The sequence below is a fragment of the Lolium perenne genome, chromosome 6 (genome assembly GCF_019359855.2).
Source record: "Lolium perenne isolate Kyuss_39 chromosome 6, Kyuss_2.0, whole genome shotgun sequence".
Classification (NCBI taxonomy): domain Eukaryota; kingdom Viridiplantae; phylum Streptophyta; class Magnoliopsida; order Poales; family Poaceae; genus Lolium; species Lolium perenne.
The window spans coordinates 259,520,670-259,546,797 of record NC_067249.2 but is presented as its reverse complement, the minus strand read 5'-3'; the positions used below and the strand labels follow the sequence as shown (position 1 = coordinate 259,546,797).

General features: G+C 45.9%; 3 protein-coding genes across 4 annotated transcripts; 1 reads left to right on the top strand and 2 right to left on the bottom strand.

Annotated features, from left to right (window-relative positions):
* Positions 1–350: 350 nt before the first annotated feature.
* On the bottom strand, positions 351–4,371 carry LOC127305338 (telomere-binding protein 1). Its single transcript, XM_051335748.2, has 10 exons — positions 4,005–4,371; positions 3,800–3,920; positions 2,713–3,685; positions 2,442–2,579; positions 2,163–2,255; positions 1,989–2,068; positions 1,477–1,721; positions 1,045–1,296; positions 892–955; positions 351–658 (listed from the first exon to the last, which is right to left on the bottom strand). Exons 2-10 carry the CDS (start codon positions 3,887–3,889, stop codon positions 503–505), a joined length of 2,091 nt encoding a protein of 696 aa, XP_051191708.1. The 5' UTR covers positions 3,890–3,920; positions 4,005–4,371; the 3' UTR covers positions 351–502.
* Positions 4,372–11,000: 6,629 nt separating this feature from the next.
* LOC127305336 (uncharacterized) lies at positions 11,001–12,408 on the top strand. 2 transcript variants are annotated; one of them, XM_051335747.2, is made up of 5 exons: positions 11,001–11,329; positions 11,428–11,604; positions 11,783–11,852; positions 11,935–12,006; positions 12,133–12,408. In XM_051335747.2, the coding sequence occupies exons 1-5, from the start codon at positions 11,066–11,068 to the stop codon at positions 12,186–12,188; spliced, it is 639 nt and encodes a 212-aa protein (XP_051191707.1). In that variant the 5' UTR covers positions 11,001–11,065; the 3' UTR covers positions 12,189–12,408. The 2 variants fall into 2 exon arrangements, with proteins under 2 accessions (XP_051191707.1, XP_051191706.1); XM_051335746.2 differs by having other exon boundaries at positions 11,002–11,329; positions 11,425–11,604.
* LOC127305335 (protein LUTEIN DEFICIENT 5, chloroplastic) lies at positions 11,947–18,792 on the bottom strand. Its single transcript, XM_051335745.1, is given in 17 exon segments — positions 11,947–12,380; positions 12,971–13,229; positions 13,305–13,370; positions 13,654–13,714; positions 15,613–15,744; positions 16,120–16,202; positions 16,276–16,356; positions 16,455–16,487; positions 16,628–16,729; positions 16,818–16,913; positions 17,007–17,168; positions 17,277–17,468; positions 17,560–17,670; positions 17,779–17,850; positions 17,948–18,173; positions 18,282–18,460; positions 18,463–18,792. Coding segments are annotated over 16 exon segments (2,127 nt in total). The 5' UTR covers positions 18,778–18,792; the 3' UTR covers positions 11,947–12,380; positions 12,971–13,013.
* Between the last annotated feature and the right edge of the window lie 7,336 nt (positions 18,793–26,128).

Below are 26,128 nucleotides of genomic sequence, written 5' to 3'. Positions count from 1 at the left end.
CATCGCAGTTTGCAAACAACATTGGCCTCCCCTCAAAAAAGATAATAAACGCACACAAACTTCGCATTTTTATCTATCTTCCAGGAAAGAACCTGGAATTTATTTCCTTAAAAAATACTGGCATCTGGTCTCATCTATCAAATTAGAATAATGTCAATTAGAAACTAAAATTATGTTCAAAAGATAGAAACTACTGGCAGGTGGTGAAGGCAGCTGCACAACAGCTGCAAAGGAGAAACAACCAGTTTCTTAATTTATGGACAGACACACAGTTTGCCGTTTTTTTTGTTCTCCGAATCATTTTTAGTTACAGGCCTCCAACTCAGACCAACCCTAGCTAGGGTTGTGAATTTGGAGCCACACAAACAAAACTAGTCAATCATACCCAAATCTCTTTGGGTAGAATCCCCTAACATACATACATTGTCCACCAGGGACAATTTTTTTACACAAGAACCAGCTTGCCTTCTATCTAGGCAAGACAGGTCGCAGGGTTTCAGCATCATGGTTGGTGGTGGTCCTCGAGCTTCGGCTGGCGGGCGGACCAGTAGGCTTGCGCTGCGAGCACACGGTCGAGGAGGTCCTGCGTCGGGATCGCCTGGCCTCTTCTCAGCTGAGGGGGTATGCTGGCAGTGTGCACTAGGTTCTTCCACTTGTCCTGGTCCATCAAAACATTTTCGGAGATTTTAGGAAACCAGTACGTTTGATCTGATAGAGAAAAATCCAATCCAGTGCTCTGCACTAGCAGAAAGATATGGCAAACAAGGAGCTAACGAGGAGTGTTAGGCAGGGAGGTATAAGCTGTGAAGTGGAACAGTGTCAGGATGAAATTATAGTGATGTCTGCTAGTCGCTTCAAGCATTTCCACCAAACCGTTTTCGAGGGAATTACCTTAAGGTCAACATAGGTCCTTTCTTGGTTGTCGCCGAACGCATGGTATTTAACGTTCTTCCACCTGGACAAACAGATAAACAGGCCCAAGTGAGACAAAATATGGTGTGCAGTGACCTTGCGCCAACTGGAAGAATTATTCTGGGCACAGACCTTCCAAATCCAAGCTTTTCGACGGCTTCCACCAGCGACACCACCTCAGGAATAGAGAAGGGCCTTCGTTTACGTCTTTGCCCGAAATCCCTTTGCTTTGACCTGGGATGTGGCACAATAGCCAGCTCACCTACATTTGAAGTTCCAGCTACATCGATCCCTTGGATTTCTGACTTGACTTGTGCAGCTCCTCCAAAAGAATAAACAGGATCGCTTAGAGCGAAGCTTGGAGAAGGTTCTTCGCACTTCACCCTGAATGGAAATTAAAATCCTTAGATGAGCATAAACAGCGGAAATCAATCAAAGCATTGTTTCAAACATCTGCAGAACAGCTACGCTAGCACAAATTATCATATGCATCTCGACAACCAGTGCACCTAATCCAAATCTCAGTCTAATATTGCAGGAAGAGATGGCTTCGTGGTAACTTACTTATATAACGGTTGCACAATACATGTACCAACAGGGCGCGTTTCTTCAGGAGCTATTACTGAAGGATCAGAATCTTGTTTAGCTTCGCATTCCAGTGAAAAGCCTATGCTATCTAGTTTTGCCCCGTGGCAAATCCCAGCCTGCTGAAGTGTCGTATTGTCATCTTGAATGATCTTTCCTTGAAGAAGTACACGGACACGGAGGCCGCCTTCGATTGTATTAGTGACAGCATCCGTTACAATTCTCTAAAGACAAATTGAAACATGTTATTCATAAGAAGGTAATGTCTATGCAACAACAAATTTTTTTAAAAGACAGAAAAATGATACTAAAATTTAGAATGCTGGAATTTAGAAACCTCATAAGACAAGGAAGCAACAATTGCTGCATATAATATCAATGATAATAGGTTACTCACAGCAATGAGGTAGAGAATATCTTGCTACACTGGGTGCATGGTTGCTAATAAGCCAATAGTTTTTATAAATTTGGATGCCCAAATAGTGTTTTACCTTCAATGAACCAACTGTTGCATCTTCAGGGACCTCAATTAATACCTCAGGGATGTTGAATGACTTGATGATGAACTTGACTGGAAAAAGACAAAAACAATAGTAAGTCATTGTGTTGATGAATTAAGTAATGGTTCCATGTATGTATGCACTACAGAAACAAATAAAGTATACCATTATAACCCTCAGCACCACATGGCTTTTTTTGACCAGACCCAGAAGCACATGGTGGATCTTGACCTCCCATGGGGACTGATGTCCCGCTGGCTGGAAATGGCAACAGGCATTTCAATTCAGGAAATTTACCAAAACAGGAAGTAAGGCTATCCAAATACTGTGCATAAAATGCTAAGTTGTACGAACTGTGTGCAATACTACAATTTAATCATCCTAAATAACTTGCGACCTTGAAATACCGCAAAGGTGAAACAGTAATATAATTAGGCTCCATACTTTCAGTTAGGGTCTCTTCATCAGATGGTTGTGCAGAGTAGCATTCAGCTACTTTCTTTGTCTTGTGCATTGTTCGTTGTGTTTGCGCCCTTCGGCGTGTAGTGGATATCTTCTTTCCACGGATACTCAGCTTGCTACCTATAGATAATGCAACACAATTCAGTACAATTCCTGCTATAACTAGACCAGATAATATAGATTAGCAAAAGAAAGAACTCTTCTTTATGGATGCTATGGAGCTGTAGAGGAAATGATGGTCAACTCCAAATACCTTTATTGGACATCTCTCCACATATCTTATTACGAGCTGCCTTCCTCATCCTGGTGGCGAAGAACCTCCTTGTCCTACAGTCACCTAAATAATGTGGTAGATAACCACCCTTACTTCTCGAAGTGCTTGGATGGACGCGGGGAAATTTTTCGTCGTCATCTCTATCTGCAGCATGCTGCACTTTATAGGAACAGGATGGATCAGACTTAAGGCCCACGTCAGGGCCATCCAAGTGCACTCCTGAGCTACTCCCAGCGATAACCACAGGTACAGGTTTGACATCCATTTCCATGGTGTCAACCGCACTATGCCGGGTTGCAGCAATACCATCTACTTGACTTGTGATCATTACTGGTATGGACTGAGGCTCTTGTTTAACAACTGCTAACCCCGTGGAACAAGGAGGGCACACTCCAACAGTTTCATACTCTGGAATTGTGCCAAGGCCATGGCCCATTGGGTATGGCTTTGTACAACTAACCAGCGAGCCCTCAGCAAACACACCTGGCTCTTTTATTAGCGACTCCGATGATACTGTATCAGCAACATTCTGGGTCGATACACCCTCCCTCATGCGTAAGTTAGTTTGGCTGAGAGATGCACAGATCCCAGCACAGCCCATTGCGTATCCTCTGCAGCAATCATTCTCCAACGCTGCGCTATCGAGCGGCGGGCAACCATTCTCCAACACTGCGCTATCGAGCGGCGAGCAACCATTCTCCAACGCCGTGCTATCGAGCAACATCAGTGGGACTTCAACCAATTGCTCCATTTTAACAGATGTCCTCTTTGAATCCTCATCCAATTGCTCTACCTCAACAGATGTCCCTTTTGAATTGTAACCCTCCTCTGATTCCCCCACGTCGGTCCCGCTGGAGGAACCATCCTCATCGGACGAGAGCGATTCCGCGACCGTGGCGAGCAGATTCAGCGCGTACATCTGCTTCTTCTTCAGCCGCGCCGAGCGTTTCACCTGGATTACAATCAACCATCAGATATGCAGTTGTAAAATATTACGATACAGAATGGGATAATTTGAACCAGAGCAGAGTATATCACACACAAAAAAAGGGAATTGTGTATGTACCGGAGCCAGAGGCGCAGCGCGGGGTTTACGGGGTTGGCGGGTGCCGCTGCCGCTGCCGGATCCTTCATCCAGCTTCTTCCGGAACACCATTTCCGGACCTGAGCCGTGGGCAGAGCGGGCGCTGAGGGGATCTCGAAAGAATTGCAGAGTCAGGTCGGTGGGGTTTAACCAATCGTACGACGGAATCGATTAGACGGGCTCGTACCTTGGGAGGAGCCCGAATGGGCAGAGGTTGCCGACGGGGAGGGGACGGGCAGGCGACGCGCGCGCGCGCGGCGGGGATTCGAGGGGCGCCGGCGGTAACCGCTGGGCTACGGCAAGGCGGATTCGGAATGGGGTTTGGTCGGGTTGGTGGGTGGGTCGGGGCAAGAACCGGTGGCAGAGGAGGCGGGGGGGTTGGTCTGATCCGATCTGGCCGTCGGCGGGGTGGGAGGGGGAGGAGGAGGCCTCGCCGGCGACGGGGACGGCGACGGGGCGGAGGATGGCGGAGAGGAACGGCCGGGTAAAACCCTCCGATTTGGGGTATCTCTGTGTGTGTGTGTGGTTTGGTTCTCTCGCTGGTTCCGATTGCTTCTACCTTGGTAAAACCCTAGCATCTTTTTCAGTCCTTTTTTCTGTACAAGAAAATTTTACACCTAAAACCCACCCACTCGCCCGTCCACCGTGTAATTCCATACCGTGTACTGCAATACTGGATTGGATTATAGAGTGTAGTGGCCAGTGGGTGCGATGTAATGTGTCATGGACATGGGTCTTATACCAAGGCCGGCCATAGGTAAAGAAGTAGACAACCAGGTTTTCGACTCGATTTTAAGGGGATGTTTGGTTCATAGCCACATTTTGCCAAGCTAAAATTTAGTTGACATGTGTTTGCTTTTTTGCTACACTTTTACTGCATGTAGCTAAAATTTAGTTGGCATGTGTTTGTATTTTACTACACTTTTACTTTTACTACATGTATGATTCACTTGTCATAAAGTCCAATTTTTTGCCAACTTTTGCCAAAATTTTGTTTCAGCATTTGAAGCCGCACTTTTGTGGCTAACCACACTATGGCTTGAAAAATTATGGCTAGAAACCAAATATGATCTAAATAAAATAACAATATCCATACGAAGGGATAACTGAAGTGCTCAACTTATGGCTCGAGCCACAACCAAGACTGCAACTTTGAATGCCTTTCTCGCCGAGTATAGGTTAAGGGACAGTGAATGATTATACTTCATGGATAACTTATCTAGTGTAGATGTTCTTGGCAAATGACCAAGATCTTCGGTAAGCTAGAGAAAATGTAAGGTCGTGCAGAAATGTTCCTCGCTTTATGCGGGATTTGAAAGATGGTTGTAAAAAAATGGTGGACCAAGTCAACTCATTATCCCTAAACGAGCTTCTTGACACCGCACCTGTTGTGGATTGCAGGACGTATAGAGACAAAGTGCTTTTTTAGTGGGTGTGTCTATGTCTCAGTTGACTGAGATTTTCTTAAGTCAGAGTCACCTCAGAAAAGTGCAACTGCAGTTCAAAAAAAAGTGAGAAAAGTGCAATCGGTCCAGTTGCACATTTCTGGCAGAAAAGTGTAATTGTACCTTTTTAACAGAAAAGTAACTTAAGCACCTTTTTGTAAGTGACTTAGACTTATGAAAATCTTAGTTGACTGAGACGTAGCAAAACCATTTTTAGTACCTTTACCACTTATTTGCTACCCAAATACACATGCTTCGCTAAAAAAAATCACAGTGTCAACCTTTTTCAAAAATCATCACAAACTTCCACACAATAGCTCGTTTGATTCGCATGATTTCCAGAACCTAGGAATAAAAAAACATAGGATTAAAAATGTCATGTCTTCTCCAATCATATAGGATTAGGAAACTACATGATTTTGGATCCAAAACGAGCGTTTGATTGCACAAGAAACAAAAAAAAAATAAAAGGAGGTTGGAGTGAAGGGAAAATTTCCTCCAATCCATAGTGCAAATGAATCCATTGCAGAAATTTCAAAGGATTGCAATCCTATGAATCAACAACGTTTGTACTACCTCCGATCCAAATTCATTGATTTAACTTTGTCTAGACATCTATATAAAGTTAAATCAATTAATTTGAATCAGAGGGAGTAGTAAAAATCTTATGGATCTAAATTCTTCCAAAATTCGTTTGAATTGAACAAGCCCTAATTAGCTGGGGTGGGGTGGCGGGATTGGCGATCCTCATTCACATGTGTCGCCGCGGGCCTTGTTTTCTCAGCTCCCCACTTTTCTGAAACCCTCTGTTTTGCTCCTGATGGCGTCACGACTTATCTTCTCCGGCCATGGTTGGGGTCGTCGGCATCCTCTGTCTCGCTTTCAAAAGAGGGTGGTGAGTGCGGCAGCATTGAGCTCGAGCAGAGGGACAACCGAGCCACCACGTTCTTAGGCCATGGGGTGAATAATCAGATAGAAAATCATGGTGGTGGCAAAGGCATGGGTTGCATCGATCACAGAATACTGTGTGATCCTAATTGGCTAGAGGTGACCGAGTGTTTGGTGCTTCGAGCAATGATTCGAGGGTGATCCAGCAACGACACCGTAGTATTCAAGGTCGACACACTTCGGCGAATCATGGCATTCTCCAGGCGTGTCCGTCGCTACCACGTTCGTGCGTCCCAAGTGGCTGTAGCGACGAGTTAATATGCCCACACGGACATGGTCGAAGCAGAGCCGGTCTCGATGCGTACGCTCTAGTAGGATGAAACTCCTTGACTCGGCCTTCATTGGATTGGACGGAATATGGATCCGACTTCCTGGAGGCGTTTGCTTTGGATGATGAAGCTCACCTACCTCATCTCGATGACTCGATCGGTATATATCTCGTGAATTCCACAGCTTTGAGACCACCAGTGAGGCAGTGACGGATGCAGAAGCGAGGGACTAGAACTTGAGACGCAAGCGGCAGGCACCAGCTACCAGCTCTCCTAGTAACGTACGCAGCCAAGTTCTTCTCCACAACCCTCAGCTGGCAAGAACAAGTCCAAACGAATCATCCATCATATATATCGCCTCTAAATTGGACAGCACAGGAGCACAAACGAACATAATGTACAGCCAGTGAGTTAACAATCTTTGCATCACATCAAGGACGACCGCATCCATCTTGCTTTGGTCTAATTAATCTGTATTTAAACATAATATTTTAAGTAATAAAGCATCTATTATCGAGAAAAAAAAATCTACTGCTATGCTATATCTGCTGCTTGCATTCACCTGCTGCAGCTCCTCGGCCAAACTCCATATTTTGCATCGTCGCATGCAAAGCCCTCTGCTTGTACAGGTGACGCAGTCATCTTCAAGACCATTCGCGCAGTAGGTTGCGCGCAACCATGCCATCGTTCATGTACCACTCTGAACACAGCGTGGTTGGTCTTGGATTATTTGATGCTCAAGGACTTGCCAACTTTCGGCCAAGAATCCATTAGCACATTGATGACCTGTCCAACATCCTTGAACAGTTGAACACAACGTCGCAGACCCTAAGATCAAGAATCAAAACCAGAGGTGCTGCAAAAGATAATAGAAGCAAGTTATTCTACAATTCAAAAGTAAGTCGGAGAATAGAAAGTTCATACGACGCTTACGCAGAATCTCGGACTCAATAAGCTTTGCTTCCGCCCCAGCAGCTTGAAGTTTGGCATTCAGCTCATTTACTTGCCGTTGGGTTCGCTCGAGCAGCTTATCTTTCTCTGCCAAGGATTTTACCTGGTCGGAAAGCTCCTGAATCTTGAGCCCCCCGATGAGTCTCTTTGCTTTTTTCGGCCATGTTTGCATTGAATTTCGAGGTCTTATTATTTAGCTCCGCTTTCAGCTTGCTGGTCTCTTCAATGGTTTCCCTCAGTGTTTCAAAGCTACTGAGAAAAATCTGTATGTACATACAGATTTTTACTCTGCAAGCACGCACTTGATGTGAAATACATTATACTCTACTACAAAAAGAAAAGTAATAGAGCCAAATTGTTGATCCCGAAATAGTGAGATGTCCACCTTTTAGTATCTTTTTGTGTGTGTTCTTTGTGTAGACTAGATGCAAGCAGATCATCTTAACGAGGTCAACAATAGAAGCAGGACTCACAATATTAGATACAACAAATGTCAAAACGGAATGACTTCATGAGCTCTTGACGGATTTGCCAATGGTTGAAAAACCAATATCAACTATCCTCATGAACATTGATAATCAAACTTTGTTTGTCAAAGTGAATAGTTCTAAGGATAATATATAGATTTCAAAACATGTCAAGAGGAGACTAAGGTCTCTCACCAAACTGAAAAACTCCATAGTTGTTACGCTGGATCATGTTCCAACGGCTAAGAATCTGCCAGATCCTTTTACAAATGGACTATCACGAAATATGATATATCTTGCATTGATGGAAAAAGATTTGAGACTTGGGAGTTGCCGAGGGGGTAACCCAACCTATGTGATTGGAGATCCCGTGAATTAGGATTTGGGAAAACATGTCCTAAGCAACTAAGTTGAGAGAAACTATATACTCCCACTCCGTTGTAGATGCGAATTCTCTCAAAGCTATTGTATGGCAGGTTGACTAAGTTTTAATGTGTTCTAAATACCTCTATGTGACAGAGACACCATCCTACAGGTCGATCTTGAAAGAACACACATATATAAGTGACATTCCTAGTCACAATGTGTGGGATTTTGGTGAATCCGAGTAAGCTCATTTTTCGATAAAGGGAATATATTAATATCAAAAAGATATCAATTACACCCAGCCTCTGCAACAACGCACCACCCTAATGGCACTACGGATGCACACAGCCAAAAAAAAGGAAAAGAAAACTAAGAAATAAAAGTCCCGCTACAGTATCTCGGGCCTAACAACAACAATAGATCCACCGCCAAGACAACACATGAAATACAGACTCTCCAAAAACGACGCCTCCAAGAAGGGAACAGTGCTCTAACACCGTCGTCGCCCGATCAACGATCTTAGGTTTTCACCTAGAAGATAGTCCCCACTCTCAAAACAATGCCTCCAACAAGGTCATTGCCAGGCACAACCAGTTAAGGCTAGACCTTGGGTTTTCACCCTGAAAGGTAGGACTCTGAACTTCACCTGTGTTGTCGCCCCCACTATCATACCGCTGTTGTGAAGCCCAGAACACCAAGCAAGTCCCTCAACAGCGCGAAGAATTGAACCTCCCTTAGCTAGTCCTCCCCTCCGGCCTTCATGTACTTCTCTTCTTCTGACTTTCATCATGGATCCATAGTCACTTGATGTCAACACAGAAAAAGAGCTTCGCGCCGCTCCCTCCAGAACCAATCGGTCGGAATAAAAGCATGGGTGCGCACGACCGAATACCACCGATCCGACAAACTCTGAGCACAAAACACTTGTTACATTCGCCGGCGGAGCCTTCCGAACTCAACACTCCGGCTAGATCACGAGTCCGAGCCTCCGTAGGTCTTCCTCTTCACGCAACAGAGTCCCGAGGACCACATCCTTTATACAGCTCGGACCCCCACGAAGGCGACAATCCCGCGATGTCCACTACAACCCTCCACCGGCGACTCCGTCGCCGGCTTCCAAGCATCTCCATCTCGCCGCCGGAATGCGGTGATAGATCGATAGATCCACCACCACCAACCGCAGGCCGACTCTCTCCGGCGAAGAAGAGGGCCACCTCCACCGTCGTACCCAAGGCTGCTGCCCCGGGCGACCTCGTGTCGCGGGTGAAGCCCAAGATCGCCTCCACTCACCGGCGAGAGGCGGGGGGAAATTGGCGCAGGCCATGGGCCTGGCCGCCGCCCACCACCAGCCCCTGCCGGGAGTGCTGCGGAGAGCCGACGGGAGGAGGGAGCGCAGCCGCAGGCCGCCGCCGCCCATCCCAACCGCGCCGGCCGATCCACCATGGGAGAGCCGACGGGAGAAGGCGGCGCAGCGCAGGCCGCCGCCACCCATCCCATCTGCGCGTCCGCCATGCTCGAGGAGGGGAGATCCGGCCACCGTCCACCATGCGTCGACGAGGAAGGCCCCCCGCCGCCGCCACGCCCCGTGGGTCTTTGCCCCGGAGGCGTTACCGGCGGCAGCGGCGGCGGCGGAAAGGCCAATGAATATGACTTATAAGCACCACCAACGGGTAATCCTATGACTGCTTAGTATCAAACCGAATTGAGTGAAACTTGTTGCACAAGGTTGATGATTTAAGGCTTAGTTCATTGTTCAGTTGTAGTTAACTATAGTTTTCTTATCTAGATGGAAGTTCAACTTAATAGTCTGTACTCAAGTGCGGTTATATTAAATAGTAACAAATGCGTCTCAGATGGGCTACAACCCATGTAGGCAGCCGAAATCTCAAAGCCCATCTATGATACCATTTTTTTGATACTTCCAAAGATCTAGAAATACCATTTTTTTGATACTTCCTTGCCATTTTCAAAAAAAAAATTCAGGCTCTAGCCTCAGTCCAAAGACGCTGCTTTCTCTCTCTGTAGGAAGAAAAAGAAGAGTTTACTTCGATGCATCCGGTCAATTCCGGCGAAACCATCGGCCGTTAGCCCTTCCGGTTCCGACGAGACAGCACGACAACCAACTGGCCGGAGTGAAATAAACGCATGCGACATCGAGCTGAAGCTCTCCACCAACCGTACCAGAGAGACGGATCGGCACTCCTTATCCGCTGCCACGTGACAGGGCCCCACGGGAATCTCGCCGGCCACTCGCTGCTCGCCACATAGGCATCCGAGTTTTTGTACCATTTTGAGAAGAAGCACCGCGTGTCCAAAATTCCACGTCAATCCACATCCGAACCTGGACCGGATTCAGAATTTTGGAGCAGTGACAAAAATGCTGGAAACCAGGTGCAGCAGCAACTTGTTTTCAGAGTTAGGTACATATCCAGATCATCCAGTCCTGTATTAACCACCCCATGGAGGGGTAAAAACACCATGATCAGCCGTTCAGTTTCTGCCACTGTTCTTCACAAAACTACCATGATTCAACCTTTACTGAGCTCACTGCATGTTTTAGATATTTATCAGCACACTTGTCACTCATCAGGTCAAAGATGCAATAATAGAATCTCAGCAGTACCAGTCACTCACTGGTAGGCCAGCCCTTCCCTTCCCATGCAAGCATGCCCATCCAGCCCGGCTCATTGACAATAGACAGAGTGAGCTCCTCCAGTTTCATTATAAAAGCACTCTCCTTGCTGGGATCTGCAAGAGAACACAGTTACAAACCACTGGAACATCCACACAAGAGAAGAGTACATGGCTTGCATCAATACCTTGCAGAGCTGCTCCATGTTCAAAGGGGCCAAGGCCGAGGGCGGCGCCAGGAGGGGCAGAGCCAGCGGCGTCGGGTGTCGGGCGTCGACGTTCATGGACGGGAACGGGCTCCGGCTGGGCCTCGACGAGAACCCTGACGCCATCATCTCCGGTGAGTGGCCCGAGAACTTCTCCCTCATCAGCTACGACGATTTCCGCGTATATCTTCAGTCCCAGCAGCAGCAGGATGCCCAGGCTGGGGATCAGGTGCTTGTTTGTCCTGGCACTCTTCTTGTTGTTGTTGTGTTTGTTGATCTTCTCCGGGTCCTTGCTTGACTCTGAACTTGGATGCTTGGCTACAGCAGCGGGTGGCACTCTTGCGCGAGGCCATGTCGACGCCTGTCTTGATGGCCACAGCAGATCAGACGCTGGAGGAGGTTGAAGGCCACTTTGAGTTTGTGTCGGGCCTCCCGGTTGTAGACAGTGCTCGGAGATGTGTTGGGGTGCTTGTCAAGAGCGATCGAACAAGAGCTTCACATGGGGTCAGCTTCCTCCTTCCTCACTCTTTGTCTGTTTTACACATGTATATACACAAGCTCTTGCCGCAAAGAGAGAAAAATAAAACAAACCCACACCCGCACACATATACAAGTTGCTACCTTATATCAGAGGACATAAAGACATCTTGTTTGCTAATCCATTTGCTACTTGTTGCAACAGTCAAGGACAAAGATTGCACAAGTGATGACCTCTCCAGCGATCACGCTATCATGTGATAGAACAGTGACCGGTAATCTTTGTTTCCACTCATTTTATTTTATTTTCCATTTTTTCCCAGTTAGTTTGACAGTACACAAATGTGATGCCAACAGATGCCGCAGCTCTGATGCTCAAAAAGAAGATCCACAGATTACCAATAGTAAATCAGGACAACCAAGTGATAGGTGAGTAACAGAAACTGTGACAAACCAGGAACAGACGACTCAATATACTAGATCTGTATTATCTCCTTAACATTGACTATTCAGAGTATGTTGCAAGCTTAATGGGATTCTAAACACTATTAACAGGTATAGTTACCCGTGATGACGTACTTCGTGCGTTGGAGGCCATGCTGAAGATTTAGAGGTGCAGGAGGTGCTTGGTACTTGTGGATTTGTACATATGTGTCCGCGGTACTTTTGAGTAGCAGGGAGATGTATAATCTGTATAACTGTTGTAGCCTGAATCACAAAAATAAGCCTGGGAGAACTTAGGAGAGCTTTTCCTTGTAAAGAAGCACACCAGGAAGCTTCTGCTCTATTGTACGGTCTGGTGTCTGCAAATGAAAATGTTTCCATGAGCAATGAATTCCACTGCAAAAAATCACACAACTTAAAGTAATGTTTCAGAAGAATGGTGGCAATATGCTTAAAAAATGATATGCCTAAATTGAGCATGAAATCTAATTAAGTGCAGCCATGCAGATTCATAGAAACTGATGATGATAATAGGATACGGTTTCAGAGGTTGTCAAAGAAAGTTGTAAAAAAGAACACGGTTTCAGAGCCAGTGCAACAGTCTTATCACCAAAGAAGTATAACACAACCAACTAAATAAAAGAGATGACTACAAGATTAACAATGTGAATTAGAAATTCCTTTGCCCTAGCCACTTGGAGGACGAGGACTATATTGCCTCTGAGCACTTCTTTACTGAAGATAAAAACAGCACATCTTATTTACTGGATGTACAGCATCCTTTGAGCTCTTCAGGTAATGATTTATCACAGAAAAAACTTCAGTAGTACAATGCAAGAGAAAGGTGGGAAAAAGGCCAATGAATGCACATAACGAAGAAAAGAACTGACTCAAACGTGAAGGAACTATAACTAGGTCAATTTTCATGTAGGTCTGAGATGTGACGTACTCATTATGTATGTCACTGCAATCTGAGCGTAAAAAATAATAAATCACACTCGACTTGTCGACACCTCCTCTTGCTGATCTTCTCCAGAAGCAATACTAGCAGTAGAAACACCCACCGGTGCAGTAGAAAATGTGCGTCCTTCTGAATCGGAAACAACTTTCATCTGTAAGTTTGGAATTACAGGTGGCCTTGTCCTCCGAGTAACAGTCATGTTCAAGCCCTTGGTTGTGTGAATTGTTGCTCCGGTTGTCATCTCGACCTATAATATATTGCTCGAAATATGAGAATATATTTTATTAGTTATGATGAAACCGAAAGCTGGTTGCAAACATACCGGAGGTGCTCCTGGAGCCATCTGAAAATCAAACCGCTTGACAAGCATTGCCGTTGCCACAACATTCTGAATAGAAATTGCAGAGTGTCAGTGGTTCTCTCAATAGTCATAGAACAAATGACTATCTGAGGGCTGTGCACCCTCTTGGTGCATCTGCTAGGAGAGCAACAAATCTTGATTTTCACAAAAGAACATGAAATCGAAGATACCAAGAAGCCTAGAAGGTGAAATATTGAAAATAAAGACCTTAATACTGCTAAATCAAGAACATCATCCAGTAGATTTCATGAATTCGCAATGCTATTTCGATATCATCAGATGGGAATCCATAAGTATTAAAATGGATTACCTCAAAAGTAGCAAACATATCACCTACACATTTCCTTGGTCCGCCACCAAATGGTAAGTAACTGAAAATTCAACAAGATATAAATAAATACAATTAAGTTATAACTTATAACAAGTTTATCAGGCACTAGTTAGAGTGATAGCAAACACATGACAGAAATATTCTTCAGAAGGAAAGCTGCCACAACTACACAACGGATATCTAAGAGCTTGACATGGAACCTAGGATTATAACCTTTCTTTTGTTGTTTATTTGAAATATGTGCTCTCGCAAGAGATATATCAAGTCTACAGCACTAATAGTGCTGATGTAAGTAGGATGCTTAAGATTTAGGACTGCATCTCAAAAAACATAAACCAAGGACTTGACAGACAAAAAATAGTGACACAAAGAACCAGAAGCCAAAAACACAAGACCCTAGTTGTATAATCTTTTTTTTCTTTCTAATTTCGAGTTTCACGGGATGCTTACGAAATGACATTTATCTACTAAATGGTGACCATCACTTCTTTGTAAACTAATATGTCAACCCTAGTTCAAACTGCCCGCTGCAACCATGGTTCGTATTGTTACATTCACTGCAGCTGAAGATATCTTATAGTCCATACTCCTTTAGAAATATATCGCATGAGCACTATGATTTATCATTCATAACAATATAAAGAATATACAAACTCCACTAATTATGTCGCATTAAGGAAAGAGTCATCTACACCTTTGATCTTTTCTGGTCCTAAAAAGGGATCTGCTGTTAAACCATTTTACTGGTCACTACAGGGTAGGTAGTAAAGTTATGACACATAAACCTACCAGTCTATTCAAAGTTAAAATTCTAATGGTTATTGGAAAGACATATACGTGAATCTTTTTTGGGACATTCACAAAGCAACAATATAGTCACAAAAAAGTGCGCCACAGATAACCAGTGCAATGGATTCCTGCTTCTTGGAAAATCTTAAGATGACAAATCATTGCTGCTTTTTCTATCAGTAGTGCGATTTCCTGTTGCTCACTGGGGCAGTATTTTAACATGATTGTCATTGATAAGATTTTTTATTCATTAACCATAAACTTTAATTCAAGTTATTAATCTCTGCATCACTTTTCATCCTCAATAAGATTCATCTATTGAACCCATCTCATTATCTCTGCATCACATTCTAAGATTCATCTAACTATATTCCATGTAATTGTTGTCTGAAACTCTGAATACATTCTGCAAATCATAGGGATGTGGCTATGTGCTAGTGTGCTACTATCGGTTGGAAATAGATGTGATTTTGGGTATCAATAAGGTCTCCTGTAGATGCATTTTACTATTTTTTCTAACTATATGTTAATAAAAGTATATTGACTTGGAAGCACTTTTCACAATGAATCTATTAATATCATCCGCACAGGACAAACATAAATAATTTTATGACCATCAGTGGTAATATTCAAATTTTGACTGCACCCATCTGAGGACAACATCTAGGTTGGAGCATTGTCACTTATACATGAATAGGTAGTTATATAACTTAACTGATAAGAATCTCAGGGGCAGGTTAGATGCTCTGTGTCATAGTATAGTAGAACATAAGAATAAACAGGAGTTGCACACTCGGTGAACGACTTTGGTCATTTGACCTAAAAAGGTATATGTTTTGTTCTGGCAAGAAGAAGAAATATAACTACAACAAGCAATTAAACATATTCAAAGGTCTCCCAATTAATTCGAAAAAAAGGTCTCCCAATTGTTGCAACAGAAAGTAGAAACAGCTACTCCATTCGTACCAAAAAGGATGTCGCAGATTTGTCTAAATTTGGATGTATCTATTCGCAATTCAGTGTATAGATACATTCAAATTTAGACAAGCCTGTGACGTCGTTTTTGGGACGGAGGGAGTAATAAACTTGATAACTGTAGTGGCAAATGGTGTACCAAAAAACATTTCATTGCAGTATAAGGTATGGAACCTGAATTTTTGGTTTGTCTCATTTGGGTTGGGTCCATCCAAAGGCCACCTTTCTGGATTGAAAACATCTGCATCCTCCCAATGCTTTGGGCATCGATGAAGGTTCCAGACAGATATAAAAATGTCTTCTCCCCTTGGAAAATATAATATATATCTTTAGAATTATAGTATAAAATTTTAGCTTTATATGGAGCAACAATAAAATAAGCTTCGCTACATCTACCAGAATTGACATTAGGACAAGCAGAAAATAAAATATGTTGAGTAAAATAGTCTGCACAAGATTGGGAAGAGGCTGTAATACTGTATGTTAATATATTACTCACACGAGTATCTAAGGAAAAAAAAAAGCGAAAAGACAAAGGGAGCAGAACTCAATGGTTGCCAAGGTGCTTTTGTGATAAACACATAAATAGTCCTTACTCCCTATACTTGACTTGAGACTAAAGCTGGCCTTGTCTTTTGTGACTTAACAGGTGGAAATGGAATACTTATGGAAAATGTTTACCTGCCGATTGGGTATTCCCCTAGCATATCATCCTCAAGGGAGCGGCGAATCAAAACTGGTGGCTGTGGATATAGTCTCAAAGACTGCAACAATGGTAATGTTCTTGTTCAGTGGGAAATTCATTATTGGGGTGAGGTAACACTGTTTGACACTTACTTCGTTAATAACTCGAGTAGTGTACTTTAGCTTTTTCAGATCCTCAAGCGTTGGTAAACCATCTCCTAGAACAGCATCAACCTGTGGATAATTAAGCAAAGAAAGGACAATTATCATTTGAAAGATTCAGATGTGTGAACCTCCATGAAAGAAACACCTTAAAGATAAAGTGAGTCTACCTCAGCTTGGAGCTTGGACATTACATTCGGATACTGCACATTAGCAATATAACCCAATGAGAATAAGTAAAAATATAACGGTTTAGTGAATACGAACATGATCAACGTCACAGTATATTGGATATTGCTATACTACTAGAGCATTAATTTTTTGGTTATTGACCATATCACACCTTAGATAGAAGATAAAATGTCCATGTTAAGACTGCTGCAGAGGTCTCATGGCCAGCTATGAGCATTGTCATCAGATCATCACGGAGCTGCTTGCTGGATACCTAAGGTAGATGGATTGAGCATCACAGCAATGTGAACATTAGAAGGTCCAGACATCTAAAAAACTTTACAAATGCAGCTATATCATACATCATCTCCAGATGCCAACAGGAAGTGAAGAATACTAGGATCTTGCTCATTCATGTATTCCTCATGAAACTGTAGATCTTCTTCATCTACCATCCTCTGCAGCAGTAAGAAAGATAATTCCTAGCGTCATAATTTCGCGAAATACAGCACACAGTAATAACAAAGGTCAAAGTATAAGAAAATGGTTACCTTGCATGTAGCAATTAGTTCGTCGAGAATATTATTTATCAGTACAAGAGCTTCATTGACTTTCCTCTGCCGAGGGGAGATGTCTTTCCATATGGGTATTTCCCAAGTTGGTATAGGAGAAGTGCTCCGCATCTCTGCTTCTCGCAGTGTTACATACACAGCCTGGTCATACACCAACAAACCAGAAAGGTAAGAGTCACAGAGAATAGGGTAAATAAGAAACAAAAAGTAAATGTACTCAGGAACATGGCAAAGTCTGAGAAAGATAACCTCGACTATTCCATTGTCGTAAGATAATGAATCGAACTCATAATTGAACACCGCCTTCCCGATGACATCCAGCGTCAGCCGAGAGAAGAGAGATTCCATCTCCACGTCCTCCCCGTCCATTGCCGCCTTGTCCAACTTCTGGCAGAGCCTGTCGGATGCTTTGCCGAAGAGACCGATCATCGCCGTCACATACTGCCGAGCAAAATTTCAAGTGAATACGAAAATTACACTAGAAAGAAAGTAATAACAGAACCTTAATATTAGGTAAGTACAGCGCTAGAACCTTCTGATGCATTGCTGGTACGATGGCACGGCGTCGAACACGCCAAACCTCCCCATCGGCTGGGATCAATCCCGTACCCATCACAAACTCCAATATCTCGGCAAGAATGCCCTGCACCCACAACGATCAAGCAGGGCTACTCAATTCTGAAGAGCAAAAAAACATTTATACTATTACTGAAGGGAAAAAAAATGGCTGCATCCAAACTGACAACCAAACCTTGGAATAAGCCTTGGCGTTGTCTCTGAGAATGTGCTTGGCTACGGCCGGATCAGAGACGATAAGGAAAGACTGTAAGAAGGAAAAAGAAAACTACAAAACATTAGCAGCATGAAGGGTTTCTCAGAAGGTTGCGACTTTGGCAGCAATTCGGCTAGTGCGCGTTCACCTTGGGCCCGAAGTTGAGGCGGAAGACGCCGCCGTAGGTGAGGAAGAGGTCGTAGAGCGGGATGAAGAAGGCCTCCCCGACGACCGAACTGATCGACCCTGTGGCCTGCGGCAGCTCCGGGCCCCTGCGCGCCGCGCCGGCGCCCGCTACCTTGGTGAGCAGCCCCGCCGCGAGCTCCCCCGGCGGGCCGAGCCTGGCCAGCCTCGCCGCGAGGGGAGCGACCCATCTGATCAAAGAAATTCCGGTCCACCCAATTCAATCGACACCGACCGGATAAGAAAGAAAATTGCGTAGAGACGACGAGGAAAGAACAGTGGAGGCGGGGAGCACTGACCCGGGGCCTTGGGCGGTGAACTCGCCGGACGAAATGCGGGCGGCCAGCTCGGCCTTGCGGCGCCTCTGCTCTTCGAGGGCCGGGTCGGGGCCTCCGGCGCCGGACGCGGAGCAGCGGAGGAGCGGAGCCTGACGGCGGCTGGGTGGCGCCGGAGCGAGGCGGAGGCGGCCCTGGCCGGAGCCGCCGAAGTACCGGGACGGCGGTGCGGTGGAGATGCTGCTGCCGCTGCCGGCGGCGGTGGCCATGGCGGGGTGCAGCGGCATGGGTGGACTGGCACGTCGTCGGAGCCGGGGCAGGGAGAGAGGATGAGGTGAGTCGCGTCGCGTGGAGAGTGGAGGGAAGCGAGCGAGAGGAAAAGGAGAGCTGCGGACGTGGGGCTGGGTGCTCCGTCTGTTGCTAACGACGGCGACTCGCCGGGATTTGGAAGCTGCCGTAACGGAATCTGCCGCCCCGGGCTCACCGGTATCTTCGCTTCGTTCCACGACGCGCGCGGCATCGGCTTCTCCACCAACGCACCAACAGTGCAGACAAAATTTATTACACGTGGAATTTTTGCACGTTTTGCCACATGACAAGCGCGCGTATGTATGTCCGTATGTCGTGTGGCCAATATGCAAACTACAAAAAAAAAAGTGTGGCACATGAGCAATTTTTCGTGTGAAATCGACAGCGAGACGTCTGTGGTGACTTCATCAATTTCAAGATTCGATCTGCCGGCTCAGTCCTCCGAATCTGCTTATAGAGGTAGGGTGTGCGTGTATGCATTTATAGGGGTGAGTGTATACGCGTGTATGTAAGCATCTGCGTTTCTATTGTATTTCTAAAAAAACATTAATGTGAAATCCAGGATCATCTTGTAGAATACTCCTAGAGCATCATAATTTTAGCAGCCTAAAAATTGGACCTAGCATGAATTTTTAGAGGGGGCAAAAGTACGCTAAGTGGTGCAAATAACTTTGCTAAGTATCGACTAAGCTAAATGGAGTATGCTTTGCCGCTCTAAAGATTAAGGAGGGCTGGATATTCATGACCTTGAGCCTAAATGTATATCTCTAGGTACAAGCTACCCTCCGCTCGCAGATGGAGTATGTGAAACTTTTCTAAAAATAAAATACATAGTCTTAAATGCATGGTCCCAAATTCATTGTAAACCTCGAGACTCACATTTCTATGTTAGTCTAGTGGATACTTCTTTCGATTTGGATCCTTTATAATTAAGGATGATTCAGAAATTAGATTCTAGGAGGATAAGTCGTTGAGAAATGCTACACGAGAAAAAATATGCACCTCCATACAATATTATCCGTCACAAGAGCGATATCATGGCTACGGTTCTCGATTCCTACCCACCTAATGTGACGTGTCCTTGCAGAGGGCCGACGAATCTTGGTGGAATACATGAGAGTAGTATTTCTTTCTGGACTCCATGTATAAAGCATTAATCTAGCCAGAAATGCCAGGTGAGAATAATAATAATTGGAATATGAAGATACCGCTAAAGATATTATTTTTTACTTAGTATCTTCGTAGAGGAGTAATCTTCATCAAAGACAGCCTTGTAAAACATAATTAGCATAGAAGTACAAAGTGCGTATTTTTCATCAAGGTGAAACAATAAGGACTTATTATTACGATGCAAATTTGCTCATTCTACATGGTTAGTTATCTAAATAGGTTCTACCTTGTATCCGCCATGTAGTGTTGCTAATATATTTACATCGTATTTATTATAGGTTTAGAATTCTTAGCTGGGTGGGAGCTCGCTTGCCATTATTTGTTCGCTTGGCGATGTAGAAATGATAAGTTTTTTGAGGATAAAAATTCTTCTCTAATGCAGGTGTTATCACCAGATTTTAACCAAATCAGAGGTGGGCCGTGATTGAGATGGGCTTAACAAATATACGTAGAAAATATTCATGAATCGGCCTTGTATAAAGAGTTTGGGCTAAATTGCCCGTGTATCTGTAAATATAGTAGGATACGTGTCGGTTAGGATTAAAAGGTAGAGTTTAGCTCGTATACGGTTGGGATTATTCCCACGTTAGAAAGTCTACGGACTATAAATATGTATCTAGGGTTATTGAGAAAGAAGACGATCACGTTCACAACAAACCAATCTAGGCGCATCGCCACCCCTTGTTTCGAGGGTTTCTTCCGGTAGCAGAGGTCGCCTAGATCGCATCTTGCGATCTAGGCAGAATCTTGTTTATCTGTTGTTCATGTGTTGCTCGTACTGAAGCCTTTTCGATGGCGAGCAACACCGTTATCATGGATATGTTAGGGTTAGCATCGGCACTTTCTCGATGTATTTGATTAGTTATGCTACCCCTGGATATCTAGCCACCCTTGTACCGATCTTAGGTGCAAGGGTGGCACCTTGCTTAGTCATTGTTTAGTAGATTCGATCCGTTACGATTGCTCCTTGTTCTTCAAGGATTAGTTTGATATCTGCATAGTTAGGCCTTACAAACGGGTTGAAGGATCCAGTAGCACGTAAGGTATAGTTTGCTAGTCCTAGAGAAGATGTTCCGGGAATCAACTCCACGTTGGTTTTTAGGCCTTGTCTAGGACTGGTTTATTATCATCTTTCGTGTCTGCCAGGCTCAATTACGTGTAGGACGTTCCGGTTATGTGGTGAAAACCCTAGATCGTCGTAGATCGTTTTAACTTAATATTGATCAAGCAGGCCCACCATGTTATCGTAGATCTCGTACGAATCATGGGTGGATCGGCTCCTTGAGCCGATTCACAGGACAACCTGAGAGCCGATCGAGGCTCGTATTTAATGTTTACGTGTATGCCATGCAGGAAACTAGTCGAAGCAATCCATCACCTTCCTGACCAGGTATAGGTCAGGTGGCACGCCCTTGCACCAGCATCGGACGTGCGTGCCGGAGCTTTGCGGGCCGTCGCCCGAGGGACCAGGGCCCTCCAGCAGTCCTGGGAGCCTCCCGGCTCTTCGTGTTGCCCGTCGCTACTCGTCGGTGGGTTTTGGTGGTCAACACATTCTGGCACGCCCGGTGGGACCTTCTTCTACAACAACTGCATCAACATCCGCATCGGAGATGGCGGAAGATCCAGTCACGTACGAAGACCTGTCCGAGGAGTACAAGAAGAAGTACGACGAGATCAAAGCTCTCTTCGAAACCGACCTCATCGGCTCTTTCCAGAGGACCCGCTCACACGGCATCAGGTGGAAAGGGTTCTCAGCTGAAGGCGCTCTCGATGGAGTGGATCTGTCTACTCCTTCAGAAGAACGCACCAGGTCTCTACGTCAGGAGGTTAATCACATGGTAGCGCACTCGCTACACCGCCATTCTGAGAGCCTGGTGAACGCTTTAGAGCGTGTCACGCTGCGCGTGGTCCAGGAAATCATGAAGCATCAGTACTCTCCGTCAGGACCTGCCCTAGGAACTCACCAAGGAGAGATACCGTTCCAGACTAGACCACCGCTGCCGTTCGCGCTAGCAGCACCAGAAGTGCCGAGTTCACCGGCATACGTCGTCTACAAGATCGGTGGCGATCCTAGTGATTACCAGTTCTTGTATGAACCGCCTAAGGAGATCCTGCACGGATACATGTGCACATATGTGCCAGACTGCAATAACTGGGCGCGCACGAACCAGGTTGCAACGGTAGGGATTTCTGGAACAGCAGGAGGGGTTTATGGATCGGATCCCGAGAAGCAGGCGTGGCTAGCTAAGTGTGCCACTCCAACGAATCATCAAAGCTCAACTCCTACAGCTAGCACCGTAGATCAGATCAGTGCAATCTTGAGGGACCAATTCGGCATGGTGCCGAAGAGGAGGGCAATCAGCTACTCCAAGCCATACCCCAACGAGTACGATTTGATCCCACTACCACCCAAATATCGGCTCCCTGAATTCTCCAAGTTTAGTGGATCGGAAGGCTCTAGTTCAGTTGAGCATGTGAGCCGATATTTGGCGCAGTTGGGCATGATCTCAGCATCAGACCCATTACGTGTGAGGTTTTTCGCGCAATCTCTCACAGGATCGGCTTTCGGATGGTACACCTCGCTGCCACCAGATTCAATCCGGACTTGGAAGCAGATGGAAGAACAGTTCCACATGCAATATCACTCAGAAGATTCCGAGGCTGGCATTGCCGATCTAGCACAAATACGACAGAAGCGCGGAGAAACGGTATCCGAATACATTCAGCGCTTCAGGGCCGTCAGGAACCGATGCTATTCGGCTTGTATGAATGAAAAAGAGGCAGTCGATCTGGCAGTGGTGGGTCTTGCATCGCCGATCAAGGATATGGCTTCCCAAGCAGAGTACACTTCGCTGGCGCATATGGTTCAGAAACTATCGTTATATGAACAGCGCCACCCAGAGTTGTATCAGGACAAGTTCAAGCGCGCGGTAGTCCTGGTTGAGACAGAAGGAGATGAAGACTCTGCGGGAGATCAGGAGGTAGCCGTGGCTGAATGGACTCGGGGGGCAAACCCCGTGTCCTGCAGATGGGTTAAACCACAAGGTCCTGCAAAAGGGTTTGACTTCGACGTAAGCAAAGCTGAGCAGATTTTCGACCTCTTACTCAAGGAGAAGCAGCTGAAGTTACCCGAAGGCCATAAAATCCCCACGGTGCAAGAGTTGAACGGAAGGCCATACTGCAAGTGGCATAACACGTTCACCCATACCACCAGCGACTGCAGGGTGTGGCGTCAGCAGATCCAAATGGCGATAGAACAAGGCCGTCTAATTTTCAGCCAGTACGCCATGAAAGTTGACACGCACCCCTTCACTGCCGTTAACATGGTAGAGTGCACTTACCCTGGGAGGTGCCAGCCAGGTTTCTCGTTCAGCATCAACATGGTAGGACCTGTGTACCACCCTGGTAAGGACAAAGGCGAGAGCAGCCGCTCTCGTGACAAAGAAAAAGAGGGGGCCGTTCCACGTGACCGGCCCCAGCGTAATGACAAGCGCTACATCACAGAGGAGCAAGTGAGGAACGTGCGATACCAGCGACCTCTCTCCGAGCACCTCCTCAACAAGTATGAGCGTCAGTACGACCAGCGCCGGCGATACGACAGCGACGACGAAAAAGATCGTCGGTCTAGCGTGGATAACAGGAAATATCGTCGGTACGATCGAGACGACAAAAGGTATGAACGCCGTGCCAAGGAAAAGTCAAGAGAGCAGGACGACGTGGATAGACACTGGGATTGTCCTTTCTTCAAGCATTGCTGGGATTCAGGGATGAGCCGATTGCCTACAATCGGTAACTGCCCAGAGTGTAGACAGAAAAAGAGGGACGCAGGAGACGTGTCAGTGTTCAAGCGTCTAGGGCCTCTCCCATCTCGGAGCAAGCAAGCTGAGTCCTCTCGGGTGGAAGATCTCGAGGAGTTAGAAGATGACGATGATGAAGAAGATAGATACCACCGGCCAAGGTGGTGCCCTGGACTCAGCCATTCTCAAAAGCGTAGGGTTCAGCGACTACGTAGCGTACAGGAAGCCGAGAGACGATACCTACATGCGTTAAGGAAGGCGCGGCCTGATTTGGCCGCGAAAATTCAGCAAACTCTGGATGAGGAGGGTCGTCCACAGAAGAAAGAGTGGCGCCCCAAACAAAAGAAAGCCGATGATACGACATCGGCTGGCACGAACATGGTGTTCATTCTTCCATCGGAGTTTTGTGCTCCAGGAACAGAAGAGGCACCTATAGCTCAGCTCGACTGCGGCCCACGGCCAGTGATCTTTGAGAAACCACGAGAAAGGAGCTACAGGCATCTGAAAGCCCTGTACTTAAGAGGTTATATCAACGGGCAGCCTGTCAATAAGATGCTGGTCGACACGGGAGCGGCAGTCAACATAATGCCATACTCCATGCTACGTCGCTTGGGACGCTCTAGCGCAGACCTGATCAAAACCAACGTCACTCTGAACAACTTCAACGGCCAAGCATCAGAGGCGCAAGGCGTTCTGAACGTGGACTTAACTGTAGGCCGAAAGACCATCCCTACGTCATTCTTCATCGTCGACAGCAAAAGCACTTACGCTGTCCTGCTAGGGAGAGATTGGATCCACGCTAACTGTTGCATTCCATCCACAATGCACCAATGCTTGATACAATGGGATGGAGATGAAGTGGAGGTCATCCATGCAGATGATTCAGCCGAAATATCAACGGCTGGCATGAACATTTGGGAAACGGGAGGCCAAGAGCCGCTCTCCGGAATCAGGTTGGACGGCTGTGAGTGCATCGAAGTGACAAAAAACGGGGTGAGGCTGGTCTTATCCACCGGCCTGACAGTATAGCAAGAGCAAAGGCAACGGACATACGTGGCAAGGCCGATCCCTGCGATCGGCCCCAAAAAATAAAAAGTAATGATCTCGTATCAAGCATGCCACGTAGTCGTAGTAAAGCACGAACAAGATGTAAACCTTCATTGAGCAATGCAATAAAAATGGGGGCCAATTCCAGCAATCGGCCCATACTATCCTCGCCATACGCTTTGCCTGTGTTTAACATCGATCTAGCAGGCGACGGAAAGCTAGGGTATGGGTTTACATCGGCTGATGAGCTAGAAGAGGTTGACATTGGTCCTGGGGATAAGCCACGACCAACTTTTATCAGCAAAAAGCTAGATCCGCATCTCAGGAGCCAGATGATAGCTCTGTTAAAAGAATACCCAGATTGCTTTGCATGGGATTACACAGAGATGCCTGGGTTAGACAGGAGCATCATTGAGCATAGGCTCCCTCTCAAGAAAGGATTTCGGCCGTTCCAGCAACGTGCACGTCAGATGAAGGCCGATATCCTAGAAGAAGTCAAGAGGGAGGTCGAAAATGTTGATCACCAGGTTCATCAGGCCGTGCAGGTACGCTGAATGGATTTCCAATGTAGTGCTTGTACAGAAAAAGGATGGCCGATGGCGCGTTGCCATAGATTTTCGAGATCTCAATAGAGCCACTCCAAAGGATGAATATCCCATGCCGGTAGCAGAGACATTGGTCAATGCAGCTGCTGGTCATAAGGTCTTAAGCTTCATGGATGGCAACGCCGGCTACAATCAGATTTTCATGGCTCCAGAAGATATACACAAGACTGCATTCAGAGTACCAGGTTCAGTGGGCTTGTTTGAATATGTAGTCATGACTTTTGGACTGAAGAATGCCGGTGCAACGTACCAAAGAGCCATGAATTACATCTTTCATGATCTGATCGGCAAGTTGGTGGAAATCTACATCGATGACGTGGTGGTCAAGTCTGTCTCCGTAGAAGGACACTTAGAGGATTTGCGACGCATTCTGAATCGAACCAGAAAATTCGGGCTAAGGATGAATCCAAAGAAGTGTGCCTTTGGGGTGACGGCCGGTCAGTTCTTGGGTTTCTTGGTTCATGAACGTGGAATCGAGATCGGCTTGAAAAGCCAGGAGGCAGTGCGCACCATGCAACCGCCTACCACGAAGAAGGAACTCCAATGCCTCATCGGTAAAATCAACTTCGTCCGAAGATTCATCTCCAATCTGTCGGGATGAATTGAGCCGTTTATGGGGTTGGTGAAAATTAAATCTGATGACGAGTTTCACTGGGGGGCAGAGCAGCAGCAAGCGTTTGACGAGATTAAGGAGTATCTATCGACACCGCCTGTGCTGGTTCCGCCTCAGCAAGACAGACCATTCTACATTTACTTATCGGTAGCTGACACTTCCATCGCGTCAGTAGTGGTGCAACTTTATGATGGTCTGGAAAAGGTGGCTTTCTACCTCAGCAGAAGGATGTTGGATGCAGAGACGAGGTATCCTGAAATCGAGAAGTTGTGCCTCTGCTTGTTTTTCACCTGCACCAAGCTTCGTCACATCTTTCTGACGGCAGAAATT